The 16,832-nt window shown below is 38.8% G+C and overlaps 3 protein-coding genes across 9 annotated transcripts; all 3 read left to right on the top strand.

Moving 5' to 3' along the window:
- The first annotated feature begins 389 nt into the window (after nt 1-389).
- On the top strand, nt 390-1,417 carry LOC119983123 (ethylene-responsive transcription factor ERF023-like). The gene has a single exon (XM_038826801.1). It carries the CDS (start codon nt 403-405, stop codon nt 964-966), a length of 564 nt encoding a protein of 187 aa, XP_038682729.1. The 5' UTR covers nt 390-402; the 3' UTR covers nt 967-1,417.
- A 636-nt stretch (nt 1,418-2,053) lies between these two features.
- On the top strand, nt 2,054-7,579 carry LOC119982394 (exportin-2-like). Of its 5 annotated transcripts, none has more exons than XR_005464387.1 (3): nt 2,054-5,119; nt 5,676-5,771; nt 7,066-7,579. XR_005464387.1 is itself a non-coding variant. In XM_038825731.1 (2 exons), exon 1 carries the CDS (start codon nt 2,204-2,206, stop codon nt 5,117-5,119), a length of 2,916 nt encoding a protein of 971 aa, XP_038681659.1. In that variant the 5' UTR covers nt 2,054-2,203; the 3' UTR covers nt 7,066-7,579. The 5 variants fall into 5 exon arrangements, 2 of the variants coding, with proteins under 2 accessions (XP_038681659.1, XP_038681660.1); XR_005464389.1 differs by having other exon boundaries at nt 5,661-5,771; XR_005464388.1 differs by lacking the exon at nt 7,066-7,579 and adding an exon at nt 6,220-6,485.
- Nucleotides 7,580-12,059: 4,480 nt separating this feature from the next.
- Nucleotides 12,060-16,759, top strand: LOC119982808 (auxin response factor 11-like). Of its 3 annotated transcripts, XM_038826381.1 has the most exons (16): nt 12,061-12,578; nt 12,655-12,729; nt 12,945-13,051; nt 13,164-13,259; nt 13,363-13,419; nt 13,692-13,844; nt 13,936-14,020; nt 14,181-14,271; nt 14,359-14,523; nt 14,617-14,730; nt 14,816-14,888; nt 14,998-15,145; nt 15,234-15,862; nt 15,953-16,140; nt 16,240-16,401; nt 16,514-16,759. In XM_038826381.1, exons 2-15 carry the CDS (start codon nt 12,675-12,677, stop codon nt 16,385-16,387), a joined length of 2,109 nt encoding a protein of 702 aa, XP_038682309.1. In that variant the 5' UTR covers nt 12,061-12,578; nt 12,655-12,674; the 3' UTR covers nt 16,388-16,401; nt 16,514-16,759. The 3 variants fall into 3 exon arrangements, with proteins under 3 accessions (XP_038682310.1, XP_038682309.1, XP_038682308.1); XM_038826382.1 differs by having other exon boundaries at nt 12,060-12,729; nt 16,521-16,759; XM_038826380.1 differs by having other exon boundaries at nt 12,061-12,729.
- Nucleotides 16,760-16,832: the final 73 nt, after the last annotated feature.

The raw sequence follows: 16,832 nt of genomic DNA, 5'->3' as shown, positions 1-16,832 counted from the left end.
TACTCATGCATTGTCAGTAACTGTTCGTGAATTGAATCATCTAATCGGTTATTGTACACCACATCAGCATATGACACGGTCTATCATGACCATTGAATGATTTTCTCTTAAAATAGAAAAAATTTAAATTTTCTCCACTTAATTAGTCCAATTGTTATGTAAGAAATCGAGAAGAATCGATATCATATCTTCTTCCGACCGTTAGATTAGGAGTTGATTCCTAACATCCGCACCTTCAATAAAATCCTTGCCGCAAGCTCCTTTATTAATTTTCCTGAATAGGCCCATTTAAGTAATTACACAAACAAGACACACAACACATACATACATTATTATTATATAAACCCCGATGACACTCAAAGCCAAATTAAGGGTTTCTCAATGTGAAACATATATATACACATGGAGAAAACATCCACAGGAGAAGATGGCCTCAACACGACGTCCCCTGCTTCCACCACCACCACCGCGGAAAACCCATCGGATTCGAATCCTCCACACACCGGGACTAGACACCCGGTCTACCATGGCGTCCGGAAGCGAAGGTGGGGCAAATGGGTGTCCGAAATCCGAGAGCCACGAAAGAAATCGCGCATTTGGTTAGGTTCGTTCCCAATCCCAGAAATGGCAGCCAAGGCTTATGATGTTGCCGCATATTGTCTCAAAGGACGTAAAGCGCAGCTCAATTTTCCTAATGAGGTGGAGCACTTGCCGCGGCCGTCGACATGCTCGGCTAGGGATATTCAGGCAGCAGCAGCAAAGGCGGCGCAATTGAAGAAAAGCATTGTGAGGGATTGTGACGGGGAAGATGATTTCTGGGAGGAGATTGAATTGCCGGAATTAATGAATAGTGATCATGGGTGTCATTGGAGCGCTTGTGGGTGGACGTTTGCCGGGGATGCCACGGTGACCACGATGCCGGACGGAGAGGCTCCGCCGCAGTACTACTTCATGGCATGTAACTAATAATAATAATAATTATTATTCTTATTATATGCGTATAATAGGGGTGGCGTTTTAGTCATAAAAGGTAAGATTGACTAATATTAATAATCTTACGTTATACTATATATAATATATATATATATTTTATTTTTTTTGTATTTGAAGATTTTCATGAACTCTTTTTTTTTTTAAATAAGTGGGTGTGGGGGTTCGAACTTGGATACGACACGATTCAAGTATATGTCTTAATTATCTCGACTCAGGAGTTGTTGACGAAGATTTTCATGAACTCATTTTTGTGTATGTGAGATTGTGTAGCATACACAAACACCATGAGTGAAAGAAGATACCTCTTTTAATTTTATGGAACTACACTCATTTTTGTGTTTATATTCATAACCATATATTGCAAAGTGTGTATGAGTTTGTTGGTTTCCAAATTTATGAACAATCGAGCTTTCAAAGTTCTTAATTCGTATTGGGCATGTTTAGCAAGAAAGGACATTACTTCTCCAACATTATAGCTGGGAAGACAACATTAATTATATTGTGCGACTGAACATGCATGCTATTCTAAACACTGAGGGTGATAGTTTAGTTGACGAATCTCTCAAGGGCCAAATCATATGAACTCGAAAAATTATGAGTTTGATTCCCATTGGAAACAACGTCCTCGTGGCTACGCGCTAAGTGTTTGCCCAACTTATCCTTTTATCAGGTGGAAAATTTTTGTGCAATGATTGACAACCCGATTTTAGATCCATATCGGGTATCCAGATAACAAGCTTATATGATATCTTATCCGATACAAAAAGCAAGCCACTCATGACATTTGGCTGGGCATCATCCCTTACCTTAGCTCCACTCAACACGAGTAGATTCCATTGACGAGCACAATAGAAAGAAAGATCCGGAATGAATGGAACTAGACTCCATGATGGGTTTGCTTGGCATGATTGTTTGGGCTTTTACTCATTTACAATTCTCAGCCCATTGAGTCCGCGCAAATCGTGCAATTTCAGGGCCTTCTATGTGGCCCATTTAATTGAGCCCACGACTCGATACGGCCATAAAAATTGTCCACCTCTTCGGGTCCGAACGCTGCAAGCATCAATTCGTCTGAGAATCCCTTTTTAAAAGCTCTCGATATCTCCCAGTTTTTCCCTCTCACCCTTTCTTCTCGTTCTCTTCGGTTGTGCACAAAACCCTAGACGCTCTCTTATTAAACCCTAATCAGTCACATTACAGTGAAGAGGAGATGGAATGGAATGCAGATACTCTTCAATTTCTCTCTCAGTGCTTCCTCAATACGCTCTCTCCGGCGCCGGAGCCACGCCGCGCAGCCGAATCACAGCTCTCTGAGGCCTCGAACCGAGTTAATTACGGCCTCGTTGTGCTCCGCTTGGTCGCCGAGCCCTCTGTTGACGAGCAGATACGCCATGCCGCCGCAGTTAACTTCAAAAATCACCTCCGCTTCCGGTGGGCTCCGGTCCGGGACTCTACTCTCACCGCGATTGCTGACCAGGAGAAGGATCAGATCAAGGCCTTGATCGTGTCTCTCATGCTCCGGTCGTCTGCTCGAGTACAGAGTCAGCTCAGTGAGGCTCTCTCCGTCATCGGGAAGCATGATTTTCCCAAGCAGTGGCCTGCGTTGCTCCCGGAGCTTGTGGTCACTCTCCAGCAGGCTTCACAATCTGCTGACTACGCATCCATTAATGGTATTCTTGGTACCGTCAATTCTATATTTAAGAAATTTCGATATGAGTACAAAACAAATGATTTGTTGCTTGATTTGAAGTATTGTTTGGATAATTTTGCGGCACCGTTACTTGAGATTTTTCTTAAAACTGCTGCGATAATTGATTCCCAAGTGAGTTCTGGTGGGTCTGCTGTCAGTCTCCGTCCACTGTTTGAGTCGCAGAGGTTGTGTTGTAGAATATTCTATTCGTTAAACTTTCAAGACTTGCCTGAATTCTTCGAGGATCATATGAATGAGTGGATGGGTGAGTTTAGGAAGTACCTAACAAAAAATTATCCTGCACTTGAGACTAGTGGGGATGGGCTCGCACTCGTTGATGAGGTTAGGGCTGCAGTTTGCGAGAATATTAGTCTTTATATGGAGAAAAATGAGGAAGAGTTTAAAGGCTACTTAAATGAATTTGCTCTTGCTGTTTGGACTTTACTTGGAAATGTATCTCAGTCTCCTAGCCGTGACAAGCTAGCTGTCATGGCAATCAAGTTCTTGACTACCGTGAGCACAAGCGTGCACCACACGCTGTTTGCTGGTGAAGGAGTTATACCACAGATCTGTCAAAGTATTGTCATTCCAAATGTGCGGTTAAGGGAAGATGATGAGGAGCTCTTTGAGATGAATTATGTTGAGTTTATCAGGAGAGATATGGAAGGGAGTGATGTTGATACGAGGAGGAGGATTGCGTGTGAATTGCTTAAAGGGATTGCGACAAATTATAAGGAACAAGTGATGAAAATGGTCTCTGAGCAGGTACAAAGTTTGTTGAGCTCATTTGCTGCAAATCCAATTGCAAACTGGAAGGACAAAGACTGCGCAATATACTTGGTTGTTTCACTTGCAACTAAGAAGGCTGGAGGAAATTCTGTGTCAACTGAAATTGTTGATGTAAAGAGCTTTTTCGCCTCTGTTATATTGCCGGAGTTACAGAGTCAAGATGCCAATGGGTTTCCCATGCTCAAGGCAGGTGCCCTGAAATTCTTCACGATGTTCAGGAGTCATATATCGAAACCTGTTGCACTTCAGTTAGTCTCAGATGTGGTCCGGTTCCTTGGTGCAGAATCGAATGTAGTTCATTCTTATGCTGCAAATTGCATAGAGAAACTTTTGCTGGTCAAGGATGAGGGGGGAAGAGCTAGGTATACTTCAGCGGATATAACTCCAATTCTGCCTGTGCTGATTAATAACCTATTCAATGCGCTGAAGTTCCCTGAATCTGAGGAGAATCAGTATGTTATGAAGTGTATCATGCGGGTTCTGGGTGCAGCTGACATTTCAGGAGAGGTTGCTGTATTTTGTATAAATGGATTGACCTTTATCCTAAATGCAGTTTGCAGCAATCCAAAGAATCCAATATTTAATCACTATCTTTTTGAGTCTGTGGCTATGCTAGTCAAGCGGGCATGTGAGAGAGACATCTCTCTTATCTCATCTTTTGAAGAAAAACTGTTTCCCAGCATTCAGGCAATCTTGGCCAATGACGTGACCGAATTTTTACCTTATGCATTTCAGTTACTTGCTCAGCTTGTTGAGTTGAATAGACCACCCCTCTCACAGAGCTACATGCAAATTTTTGTTCTCCTGCTCTCACCTGACTCGTGGAAGAGAACTTCAAATGTCCCTGCTCTCGTGCGTCTGCTTCAAGCCTTCCTTCAGAAGGCCCCCCACGAGCTCACCCAAGAGGGTAGGCTGACAAAGGTGCTTGGGATATTTGAAATGCTTGTCTTGTCTTCAAGCACTGATGATCAAGGCTTCTACGTGCTCAACACAGTTATTGAGAACCTGGAATATGGTGGTATTGCTCCTTTTGTTCATCACATCTGGAGTACCTTGTTTGGGAGGCTTCAGAGACACCGAACAATAAAGTTTATCAAGTCACTTCTAATTTTCATGTCACTTTTTATTGTCAAGCACGGTTCTGGGAATCTTGTTGACACGATGAATGCTGTTCAGCCAAATATATTTTTGGTCATTTTGGAGCAGTTTTGGATACCCAATCTGAAGCTGATTACTGGAACAATTGAGCTGAAGTTAACTGCTGTTGCCTCCACCAAACTAATCTGTGAATCTCCTGCCCTTTTGGATGCTGCTGGTGCAAGACACTGGGGGAAAATGCTTGACAGCATTGTCACCCTTCTTTCAAGGCCAGAGGACGACAGAGTTGAAGATGAACCAGAAATGCCTGATATTGGGGATAATATTGGCTACACTGCCACTTTTGTTCGGCTTTACAATGCGGGGAAGAAAGAGGAGGATCCTCTAAAGGACATAAAGGATCCAAAGGAATTCTTGGTAGCATCATTGGGAAGGCTTTCTGCCATATCTCCTGGGAGATATCCACAGATAATTAGTGAAAACCTTGAACCAGCCAATCAGGCAGCTTTGATGGAACTTTGCAGAACTTACAATTGCCCAATCATTTAAGTAAGTATCTATTCTGCTCTTTACTATTGTGACTTCTTTTGTTGTTTCTATTGCCGTGAAAGAACTGTGTTTCAAGGGTATCTAACTTTTGTTTTGGATGTCAAATAGCATTGTAAATATGTGTCTTGGCTGTCTCAGTTTAGTAAATTGTTATTTACGTTGTGTTTTAATTGGTAAACTGTTTTTGCCTTTGAGATTATTTTTATATTAAACATTTGTTATCATTAAATTATATGCATTCTGCATCTTCCATAGTTCCATTTCTCAAAATTTTATCCTCTCTTGAAATTTGTGGTTCTGCGCAAATGGCTTTGGTAATCTTACAGTCCATGATAAAAATTTTCATTTCCCAAACATGAAATCTGCTGTAAAATTCAAAATGATACTTCATATTTACTTAATGAAGTTTCACTGTTGTATTTTTCGTTCCTTGGCTAGCAATTACTCTAGGTTGTTGAATAACTGATAAAAAAATTTCATCTATGATGAAAGTGCTACTGCAGTAGAGTTTTTTCTTTTTCTTGTTGTAATGTTTAGTCAGTGTATAATTTTGCAGACAATGATCCTAACTAATGTGAAAGAAATTGTGGGTTCTCTGACAAACTATGATGATTTCAGCAATGCCTACTTTCTGTGAAATGCATTCAACAATGTAAGATTCATTTTGTATTTCGATGTTGGAAAAACAATTAATGAGCATACAGGAAAAATTACATTGTCAAGGTGATGAGATGGATCCATGTGTGCTCATTTCAGAGCATTTACCTTTCTCTCGAAGCCATATGTGGTTTTCCTGTTCAATTTCGAATTCTGGTTTGATCATATGTTATTGTTAAAAATAAAATTTAGTAAGCATACGTGAAAAATTGCACTGTCTGTTGATGCTGTGGGTCCATGCCTTCTAACTCCTTGGCGTTTATATTTCCTTTACGAGATATTGGGTTATTCTGCACAAGCTTGAATTTCGGTTTGGACTTCAAATCCTTTACGTTAGTCAGCTGTATACAAGTCAATTTATCAACTATACCTGTGCATGTGGTTCTATGCATCCTTGTCATATATTATTTGACAACCTTCATTCTGGGTTTTCGAAATTGCAGGTACATTTCTTATGATATACATTGCCATGGATATCATTTGTGTTGCATATAAATAGGGATTTTCTTGGCAACCTGTGTGGTGCGCTGTGTGCTTGAATTTCTTAACCCTTGGAAAGAAAATAGTTAAATCTTTATGTATACACTTTAATGTCCAAGACTCTAAGGACATAAAGTTCCCTTCTTCCAATTGGATATCGAAAAATTGTGTTCTTCATTCAGAGATTATTTTCTCTCAGATTTTCAATTTTCTTCTAAAGTGCATTATATGTTTATGATTTCTTTTCTTCTTCTTGTAGTAGAATGTTTGTGTTCCAACTAATTGTATGTTTCCATTTTTGGAGCCTCTTTGTATATTCCTTCTCTCATTGTAAATGGTTAAAATAATAATTGGTCTTTTCAATATCTTGTGAATGCCCCTTAGACCAATATGAGCTATGGTTTGTCTTTTGCTGACATATTTTCTAAGGAAATTCAACTTGTGTCACAAATCTGAACAAAGAAGCAGGAAACATCTAATGTAACCACTTTTTTTATGATTATCATCCGAAGGTTTCTCAACACCCCTCATCTCCACCCTCCCGCAACACCAACATGAACATTACCTCTTCAATAACTAGCGGTCTACTGATACCTGAATCTATTAGGTTTTAGGTTTTGTTAGTTATGTGTATTGATGTGTTGTTGCTAGCTGGTCAGGGAGGAACACTTCTGGAGGTACTAGCAGCATTATAGTTGCATGGATGTTCTTTCCTCTATACATCTAGGATTATATTATGCCATTTTATGCTGTCCTGCACTATATATTTCTATGGAATAGATATTCTAACCTTCCATTCCACTTTTCAGGATCTTATGTAGCAACTAGCAACAGAAGAGGTATCCTTTGAGTATACTTTGAACAAGTTATGTTCGCCCTAAAGTGATCTGATGCCGTTGATAATCAACCCTCCCTTTGTGCAACCCCGTTGCATCTTTTTTTTTTTTGTTTAATGGCGGTGAGTCGGTGACACCAGGCTTTGTGGTTAGTGTCTCTTGAGTCGCATCATAGAGTCGGCATCATCTCGCTTGCACAAGCAGATGACAGTTCCACTGTGGTTGAGTGGGTAGTGATGCACAACATTTTCTTCCCCAGTTTTTGTCTAACTTCAAGTCTGCCTGTGAATGTTTTCTCAGCTAAGTGTTGATCCGTGGTGTTGTCACGCACATTATTTCCCTACACCTCTGCATACGCGCATACATGCATTTTTGTAATTGAGCATGCGAGCAAGAAAACTATATTTACCCTTCGAGGATTACTTTCAAAGGTGGAAGCTTTAGCTTTTATTTCATGTTTTGGTAATCTATTTATACCCCTTGCAAACTTGGTATGATATGTGTCATGTGAATTTGTGAATGATGTCTCACCTTTACATGAAGTGGATCAACCCCTTTGTTTGGTTCTGCAGTTGCTGTTGAATCTGGCCCCGAAGCCTAAGGGCTTTGTTTGGCAACTAGGTTGGTTCGTCTTGAATCTTTGTTTGGCAAGAACAACCTTACTCCTTCCGACCCAGCTGTCAAACGTGGCCTAGTTTGTTCACCACCCTGCTCGAATGGTTGTCTAGGGTCCAGACTTGTTCGAACGGTTGTGATGTCCAGACTTGTTTTGAATTTTCATGCACAAATTGCATACTGTGCTCCACTCATGAAGCCAACTTACTTCGGTGGGCTTGCCTCGGCTTCCTTGGGCTTTGGATTCGGACCTTCGGTCTCTACCCGTACCTTATGAAAAAAATGAGATTACTTGTTATGGATTCATTGAGAATGGTTCATCGCCTATTAGAAGTAGAAGACGCTGAGATATTATCCTCACACATCGCAAAAATGATACAAATTTTGGATCCGCTAGTTTGATGATGTTCCCTATTACATCCACCCAATGTTGTCGTTTAGATATTGAGAGACTGCCTAATTGACAAACAACATAGTAGATTGGGTTAAAGCCAAATGCATGATTATAAGCGTATTGTTTTCAATGGGCTCCCAAAAAAGTTTAATATCAACCAAGTGATTCTGTACTAATGTAAACCAAACCTGATTGTTATTGCCCATGATTGTGTGTCTTCCCATGTTGTAACATGAATTCCAACCACAAGTTCTAGCTTTGTTTAGTCTTCCTGAGGTTCTATTACAACTAAGACCTAGGTGTGCTTAAACAAAGAAAGCATTAAGGCAAGCCTAGGAACACAAACTGAACTGGTCTCCACATGGGGTGTGTAGTCAAAGATTACTAGTCCCACCAATCATGTATTGCCACACACATACATATATATGAATTTTTCTATGTGCACTTGACTTTATTTTTTAGTGCGCACTTTAACTCTGTGTAAGAGAATTCATGTATACGCACTTAAAGTAATGGGAGAAGGTTCTGTCAAGATATGAAAAGCATTCTTACGTAAGACAAATTAATTGTGAGGCATAGAATCAAAAGGGTAGCACTCGACACTTGAGATGACTAAAAAGATTTGATTGTTGACAATTTTTATGAAGGATCAAATCCCTAATCCTAAGGGAATCTACGGATATGATGGAAAAAGATTTATACGATAATTCAACTTTGTTTATTATTCTTTTTGGATTGATTATTATGTTATAAATTAAAAGATTTCAACCCAACCCTCTAGGACATGCAAGAGACGTGAGTAATTTGTTAGTTTAAATAATAGCCTCTAATAACAATTATGTGGTTAATTAACGAGACGTGATTGGTCTGTCCCCATTTCATTGTCCATGTCCCCCGTCAGTAGTACTGGAGCACATGCTGCAGCCTAAACAGTAACATATCAGACAATTTATACATCTTTGGAACAAACACATTTGCTGCAAAAAAACATGTATCACACCAGATTTAGACAACTTACATTATATGTGTGGGGATATTTTAATGTGGCGTAATTTTCTTAGCGCCTTGTCCTGTCCACACCCGTTAAGGTATTGTGCCTTTTGGACATAAGCTCGCACGGATTTATTTCAGAAAATGATCTCGTCTGCTTCCACTAGAATCCATGATCTCTTGGGCTAAGATAGTAAATTGAGTTCTCACTTTTCCATCATCACCTAGAGGTTGCTTAATTGTTGAGTAGGAATCAAAATTTTCCTCTGGAGACTGTAGCTTAATTAAAAGTTTTTTTTTTGGCACATTGCTTTCCCATTCATTTTCATTTGCTCTTTGAATAGGGAAAAAAAAATAAAAGAAAAGAATCAGAGCCTCATGTATAATCTCCATCGACTAAATTCAATTCCTACAAGTGGGTTTTAGTTCTACTTCCTTTCTTTTTTTTTTAAAAAAAAAAAACCCAACTTTTTATAGTAAAAGAAGAGGAATCCATACTTAACTTGTGCGCAAGTGGTGTTTTATTTGAATTAGATAGGTGCTTGTCGAATTATGTACAATAATAGTGAAACATTTTAGCCTAATTGAGGGGGATTAGTGGATTAATCAAACTAAATATATATATCATGCTCTGGATTGCACACTCCACCACTAAGCTTTTCTTAATGCTAATATTCTAGTTCATGCACTCATAATATATACTCCTAATGTGTCCTGAACTATTATTTGCTTTAAAGGCGCCACATGTCGAGTATTTAGTTGAGCATTGTAATGTAAAATTCGTAAGTATAAGAATCGTGCAAGTAATATAATGATGAATAGAGTAGCGATCCCACGAGAATTGTCTAAAATTTATAAGTACCGATTATGACTAGTTAAAACGCTATTTGAACAATTGAAATTGAGTTTTCAGTTAACCGATCTATAGCAAATTAAACTAACAACTATAAAAGAAAACACATATCGTTGTTGACTAATTCCGAATAAGAAAGCTCTATGGCATCTTATTTCACCATAACTAATCATATTCAAATCTTTTGTCTTGTTAATCATAATTATTATCCATGTTGACAGTTAATTTTTCCTAACCTATTCAATACTCCATGTCCCTATTATGTCTAATATTCGAATCAAAACGATGACAACAACAACCCATTAAGAACTATGGAAAATTATGTAATGGCCACACAAGTCATACTCCTACATGTCTGTGAAGCATGCAACCTATGGTATCTATTGCTAGATGCAAAGTCTTAAACATTGCATTTCAATCCCAGTTTAGCATCAAATCATTCAAATATTGGCCAGATATTCAAAAACATTAAGAATACTAATAGTAGTCAATCATGAAATAATAATTGTAAATTAACATAAACCAAACTTATTGAATATTCATGGTTATGATACATTAGAACCCTAGTAAAGAGGATTAGTTCCTCATAATACAATCAAACAACGAAATCAATATAGAGAAATCCATGAGTTTGGAGAAACCAAACACTAAGAACAAAGAGAAAACAATTGCGACGGCTTGCATCTTTAACTTTCCTTTTTCTTTAGTGTAAGTCTCTTTGTCTCACCATAAAGCAATTGAGAGCCTCGATTTAAATAGTCCAACCCTCTATCCTAATCCAAAAGTATTCATTTCACTTGTTGTAAACCCTTATTTTTAAGTCTCTTGATGTTTTTGCCCTTAATTTTGCCTTTCCTTTTTCAAACGTCAGAAAAACAGCAAAAATCGTGACTTCCTCGAGGAAGGGCAATCTGGTCCAAATCTTCCTTTTGCATAAAAAAAGTTTTTTCACTTCAAAACTTGAAATTTAGATAAAATGCAACTCTAGACAATATGGTAACTCAATTCAACCCAAACGAGACAAAAATAAATACAATTATGGGTATGAAACAATGCAATTATCGAGCATATCAAACACGCGCACCACATAAGCTGATTACATGGTGCTAACCAATCGCTGAATATTTTCTCTTATGCTCACGCGCTTGCGTAGGTCCCACCACCCCAAAGAGATAAGGGCAACATATGTAATTTAGTGATCTTCACAATGTCAAAAACAAACCATGAAGTGCATCAGCAAAAAAAATAATAATAAAGAAAAAAGAAATTGAGGGAAGCCAAAAATATTATGTTTTGCTGGTTTAAACAGGAGCAAACATGGCTGCCTGCCATGATGCAGACAAACAAAGAGGAGAAGAAAGATAACTAACGCCGTCAATTATAACGGAACGGAGCACCATGAAAAAGATCAACGTCTCTCGTGTCTTAAGTCTTAACATTTTCTGGGAATCAGTCGTGGCGTACCTGAATTTTTGAAGGTTCGGATAAATTTTTTAAGAAATAGGCCCTCTTTAAATGGGCATTCTTAAGAAAAAAATTAAATGTATATATTACTTAAAAGTATGAATCTAGCAACATTTTGAAAATACAAAATCATTAATTATATTGGTATAATCAAATTCTCACGCCTAATCATTTAATATTCTTGTGACTATTATAATATTAATAGTTTAATATTTTTTTCAAAAATATAGGACTCTGAAGAAAAATTTGGTGGGAGGAGCCACAAACTTTGATAGTGTCAAATTTGATGGTCCTTAGTAAGTTATTGAGTGTCGTCGAAGGGGCTTAGTAGTCTAAATCACACATCGTTCAAAGAAAGAAGTGAAATGCATAATATAATAGGAGAGACTTTCTAACTAATAACAATTTTTTCCTTCTTCCTAAACTCAAACTAATATGGATTGATATTAGGGTTTAGAAAGACAAAATCGTGTCAGCCAATGAAAACTTATCCAAAGCGGACAATGGTGTTATTGGTGCATAATATAACAAGACAAAGTCGTACGAGCCATTGACACAAACAACGTGTTATAACTTATAAGAGCATAACAAGACAAATGTTTTAATATATGGTGGCGTGGAGGCCTAAGACAAAGTCCTGCGAGTAACTGGAGGGTGACCCAAAGCAGGCAACGTGTTATTCGTGCAGAAAGACGGGCTATCACAGTTGACTGAAGCTGGAGAGTGTGTGTGTGACAGTAGCAGACTAGCAGTAGAAGTAGAGTGGGACGAGAGAGAGGAGAACCAGAAGACTAAAGAGAGAAACCAGAGAGAGAGAGAGAGAGAGAGAGAGAGAGAGAGAGAGAGAGAGAGAGTATTAGAAGAGAAGGAGGTTTCGGATTTTAGGGATTTCGTAACGTCTGGAGAGAAAAAAGATCTCAACAACGACAAGGAGCAGCAACAAATCAAAATTGCTTGCATATACAAACCAGCGGTTTTGGAGTCTGCGAAATAGCGGTATCAAGCAACGCCATAAGCGGTTTTGTAACTGAACCAGTGCCTCGCTAGTCGTTACAGCCGCCACTTGCCAGTATTGAAAAAATGAATTCTCACACATAACCGTCGTGTTTGGCTAGCTTTACTGGTTCTCTCCTGCCGAGCTTCGTCGCTTACTTCGTGGTCATTAATGGGGTAGAGTGGTGACTCAACTACTTCTCAGTGCGTTCTATGAGCTTCTCTAATGGAACTTGATTTCTGTTCTCTGTAGCGTTGATACGACATCGTTTGATGGCGCATGGAGAGGATAATCTGAGGGGCGGATCCTTTTCTGATGTGGATGCTGGTGAGAAAGTTGATGATTGTGCATGATGGTTTTATGCTCTGTTTGTTTGCTCAGAAAAGAAAGGAAAATTTGGGAGTCTGCTTTAGATTTAGCAAATGTTGCATTCATTAGACATTGATTCAACAATTATGAGATTTCTTGTTTTTGTCCTGAGCTTTCTCTGGCAACCGAATCTCATTTTTGATTATTTTTCATATTTTGGTCGAGTTTGACAGATTCTAGTTTGTATACGGAGTTATGGAAGGCGTGTGCAGGGCCTGTGGTGGATGTTGCAAGGGCTGGAGAGAGGGTTTACTACTTTCCTCAAGGTCACATGGAACAGGTATGCCGTTTACATATTCAAGATTTAGCTTCATCGCCTTCAATTTTTTCTACAGAAATTGAAGGTTTTAGCATTTTGTTGTTTTTGGTATATGTACGGTCGTGTGATTCAGGTAGAGGCATCGACTAATCAAGAATGGAATCAGCAAATTCCACGGTTTGATCTTCCTTCTAAGATCCTCTGTCGCGTTGTGAACATTCAGTTACTGGTATACCATTTTCAGTCTTACTTCACATTGCTTTTTTTTTTTTTTTTAAATTTAATTTTAGAATTTTCTTTTCTTTACGTTTTTGTTTGATCCAATTTTACAGGCAGAACAAGAGACTGATGAGGTTTATGCCCAAATCACTTTGCAACCGGAATCTGGCGTACGTATATGTGTTTCTTCGTTTTTTTTCTATCATTACCTGTTTCCTTTTTTGGCTTGCTTTGTTTGATGTGGAAATAGGTTAAGAGGTTGGCGGTTGCAAAGGAAACTTATTTCCCTTATTTTACATTTAATTTGGTTGCAGTAGAATGAAAAAGGTTTTTTTGTTTTAGGTTTCCATAGTAAAAAAATATGGGCTATGAAAGTAATCTCCACCTTGGATATGGTTCATATGCATATGAGCTGATTTCTATTAATGTGCTATTGCTACAGCAAACTGAACCCAGTCTTCCTGATCCCTGCCTTCCTGAGCCGCCCAAGGAAGCAGCACATTCATTTTGCAAGATTTTAACAGCTTCTGATACTAGCACTCATGGAGGGTTCTCTGTTCTTCGAAAGCATGCCACTGAATGCTTGCCGCCACTGGTGATCTTCTTTTGTATTCTCTTATTTTTCTTGTAAAACATCATAGCACCAGATTCCGAATTTTAATTTGAACTCATTGGATTTTCACTAGGACATGAGCCAGGCAACCCCAACTCAGGAATTGGTTGCGAAAGATCTTCATGGATATGAATGGAGATTTAAACATATATATAGAGGTAATCATGTTGTGGCATTGCAATCTTCCTGAGTTCATTTATGCTTATTTGCTTTGTGCTTGCAACATAACCACAGTTGGTGGAGGGTAGAAATTGTAGTTAAATGCATACTGGAAAATAGGGCCTAATCTGTCGTTTGTTTTGATTCTAATACCGCTAGGTCAACCTAGGAGGCATTTGCTTACTACGGGGTGGAGCACATTTGTTAATTCGAAAAGACTCGTTGCAGGAGATGCCTTTGTGTTCCTTAGGTTTAATGCTGACTCTTTTTAATGGGTTTTGATATCCATCAAGCTTTTGGCATCTTGGGCTTTAATTTACAATAATGTACTGTTTAGGGGTGAGAGTGGGGAATTACGGGTTGGGGTTCGGCGTCTTGCTCGTCAGCAGAGTACCATGCCAACATCTGTTATATCAAGCCAAAGCATGCATTTAGGAGTGCTTGCCACTGCTTCTCATGCTATTATGACCCATACCATCTTTCTTGTATGCTACAAACCAAGGTTAGGTCTGCCTCTTTCATTTTATAACAACCTGTGTCCTCTTTCAGTTAATTATTCGTTTTATAGTTTCTTCATATAATGATCTTTTTTCAGGATTAGCCAATTTATTATTGGTGTAAACAAATATCTTGAGGCTATTAACAAGAGGTTCTCTGTTGGTATGCGCTTCAAGATGAGATTTGAGGGAGAAGACTCTCCTGAGAGGAGGTAAATGTGCTCAATGCTCTTTGATGTTATCAGTCATATATTTTTTGTTTTACGGTCTCAATGTTTGTTGGGCTTGCTTCATTAGGTTCACAGGCACCATTGTTGGGATTGGTGATTTTTCTGCACAGTGGCGGGATTCTACATGGCGGTCACTCAAGGTTGAATATATTTCTATAATGCAGTTGATTGCTCATCCAGTCTCTCTCTCTCAAAAAAAAAAGAAGAAGAAAGAAAAGAAAACTTATTTACCAACTATTGCTCCTGCAGATTCAATGGGATGAACAAGCAACGATGCAAAGGCCGGATAGGGTTTCTCCCTGGGAGATAGAGCCTGTTGTTGCTTGTGCTGCTCCTAATGTTTCTCAAGCTGCAGTAAAGACCAAAAGGCCTCGGCCTGTTGATATTCAGACTTCTGGTAGGAGAAATAATTGCTTCATGCACTTCATTATTTTTTCTAGTAGCTTCATTTGATGGTTTATAATTATATATCAATTTCAATGTAGAAATCACTTCCAATTCAGCTGCTTCACCTTTCTGGTATCCTGGATCAAACCAGTCCCTCCATGAACTGGCTCGAGTAAGTTGTACTGCTGATGCTCAAAGAAGTGACTGTCAAATTGTCTGGTCTCTGAGACAGAAAGAAGTTGATGGTGGTCCAGTCAATAGTAGTAGCTTTGGTAACTTGAGGGTCCAACCAGAGCATGTGTGGTCTTCTTCTTATATGAGTCCATCTCTTAATCTTTTTCCAGATTTTGTTGAGGAGGACAACAAAACCGTTGTACTTCAGCCTATGACTGCTGGACATCCCCCTCAAATTCCATCAATGCTGAACAGTGGCATGGTAGACAGCCAAGTGGAAAAAGGGAATATATTGGACAATCCTACTGGTTTCCGATTATTTGGAATTGATGTAAAAAGGGACTTTGATCGTGGCGCTCATCCAGAGAATAAACACTCAAGTCAAAAAACTGTTTCTGGGGCTGGTTATGTACATGTTTCAGCAGCATCTGATGCTCAAAATTTGGATAGTGCTGACGTCTCAAAGGAACAGAAGCAAGTTATTTCTGAAATATCAGCAAGAGAAGCACAGAGCAAGCAAGGCTTCACTGCCTCCACTAGAACTCGTACCAAGGTAAATTGAAGTCTTCTTGGCACTTACTGGATAGTTTGATCCTCATATCACTAGTTTCTGAAAGGTGTTCATTTGTTTGTTTTTGGCAAGGTCCAAATGAAAGGGTTTGCTGTTGGTCGTGCTGTTGACTTAACTGTGTTAAAAGGTTACGGTGATTTGGTAGATGAGTTGGAGAAAATGTTCGAGATCAAAGGAGAGCTTCAACTTCGAGACAAATGGGCTGTTGTTTTTACTGATGATGAGGGGGATATGATGCTTGTAGGAGATGATCCGTGGACGTAAGTCATTTGAAAATCTGTTCGTTATATCATCCTTTTTACCAGTGGGATTGGAAGCACGCACTAACTATATTTCTTTTTCACATTGCAATATTGCAGTGAATTTTGTAAGGTGGCAAAGAAGATCTTTATATATTCAGTGGATGAAGTGAAGAAGATGAGAACGAAAGGCAAGCTCCTTGCATCACCGCTGGAAGGTGAACCTGCCGCTATCAGCTCAGATTCAGAACATCCTTCTGAGACTTGAAAGGGAGCTCAAAGGTCAGACACCTTTTATATTTTGTATGGTTTTAACTAAATATGCTGCCAGCTGCCTTACTCTCACTGAGAAGGAATGATTGTGGTTTTGGTTTGTTCATGTTTTTTGCTTTAGCATGCAGAAAACTGGAGCAGCACATTGAAAAAAAAAAACCCAACAAAACTTTCGTCAGGGAAAGGAAAAGAGCTTTGGTATACCTATTGTGAGATGTCTGTTTTTATTGATGGCCATTAATAGTACTTATTTTCTTGGGACTAGAAAGCTTGTGACATGTAACTATCTATACAGTTATACAATGATACTATTATTCCCGGCAATGGGAAAGCCTATATGATTTGATAAGGTATTTATTTTTCTATATGTACAAAGCCAGTTGTGATAGTAGTAAAGCTAGTTTACGAAGAGAGTATTGGAGTGTAGATTTTGATAAATG

The sequence above is a fragment of the Tripterygium wilfordii genome, chromosome 17 (genome assembly GCF_013401445.1).
Source record: "Tripterygium wilfordii isolate XIE 37 chromosome 17, ASM1340144v1, whole genome shotgun sequence".
Taxonomy (NCBI): Eukaryota; Viridiplantae; Streptophyta; class Magnoliopsida; order Celastrales; family Celastraceae; genus Tripterygium; species Tripterygium wilfordii.
Note: the sequence above shows the minus strand (reverse complement) of the source record. Positions and strands in the feature narration are given on the sequence as shown.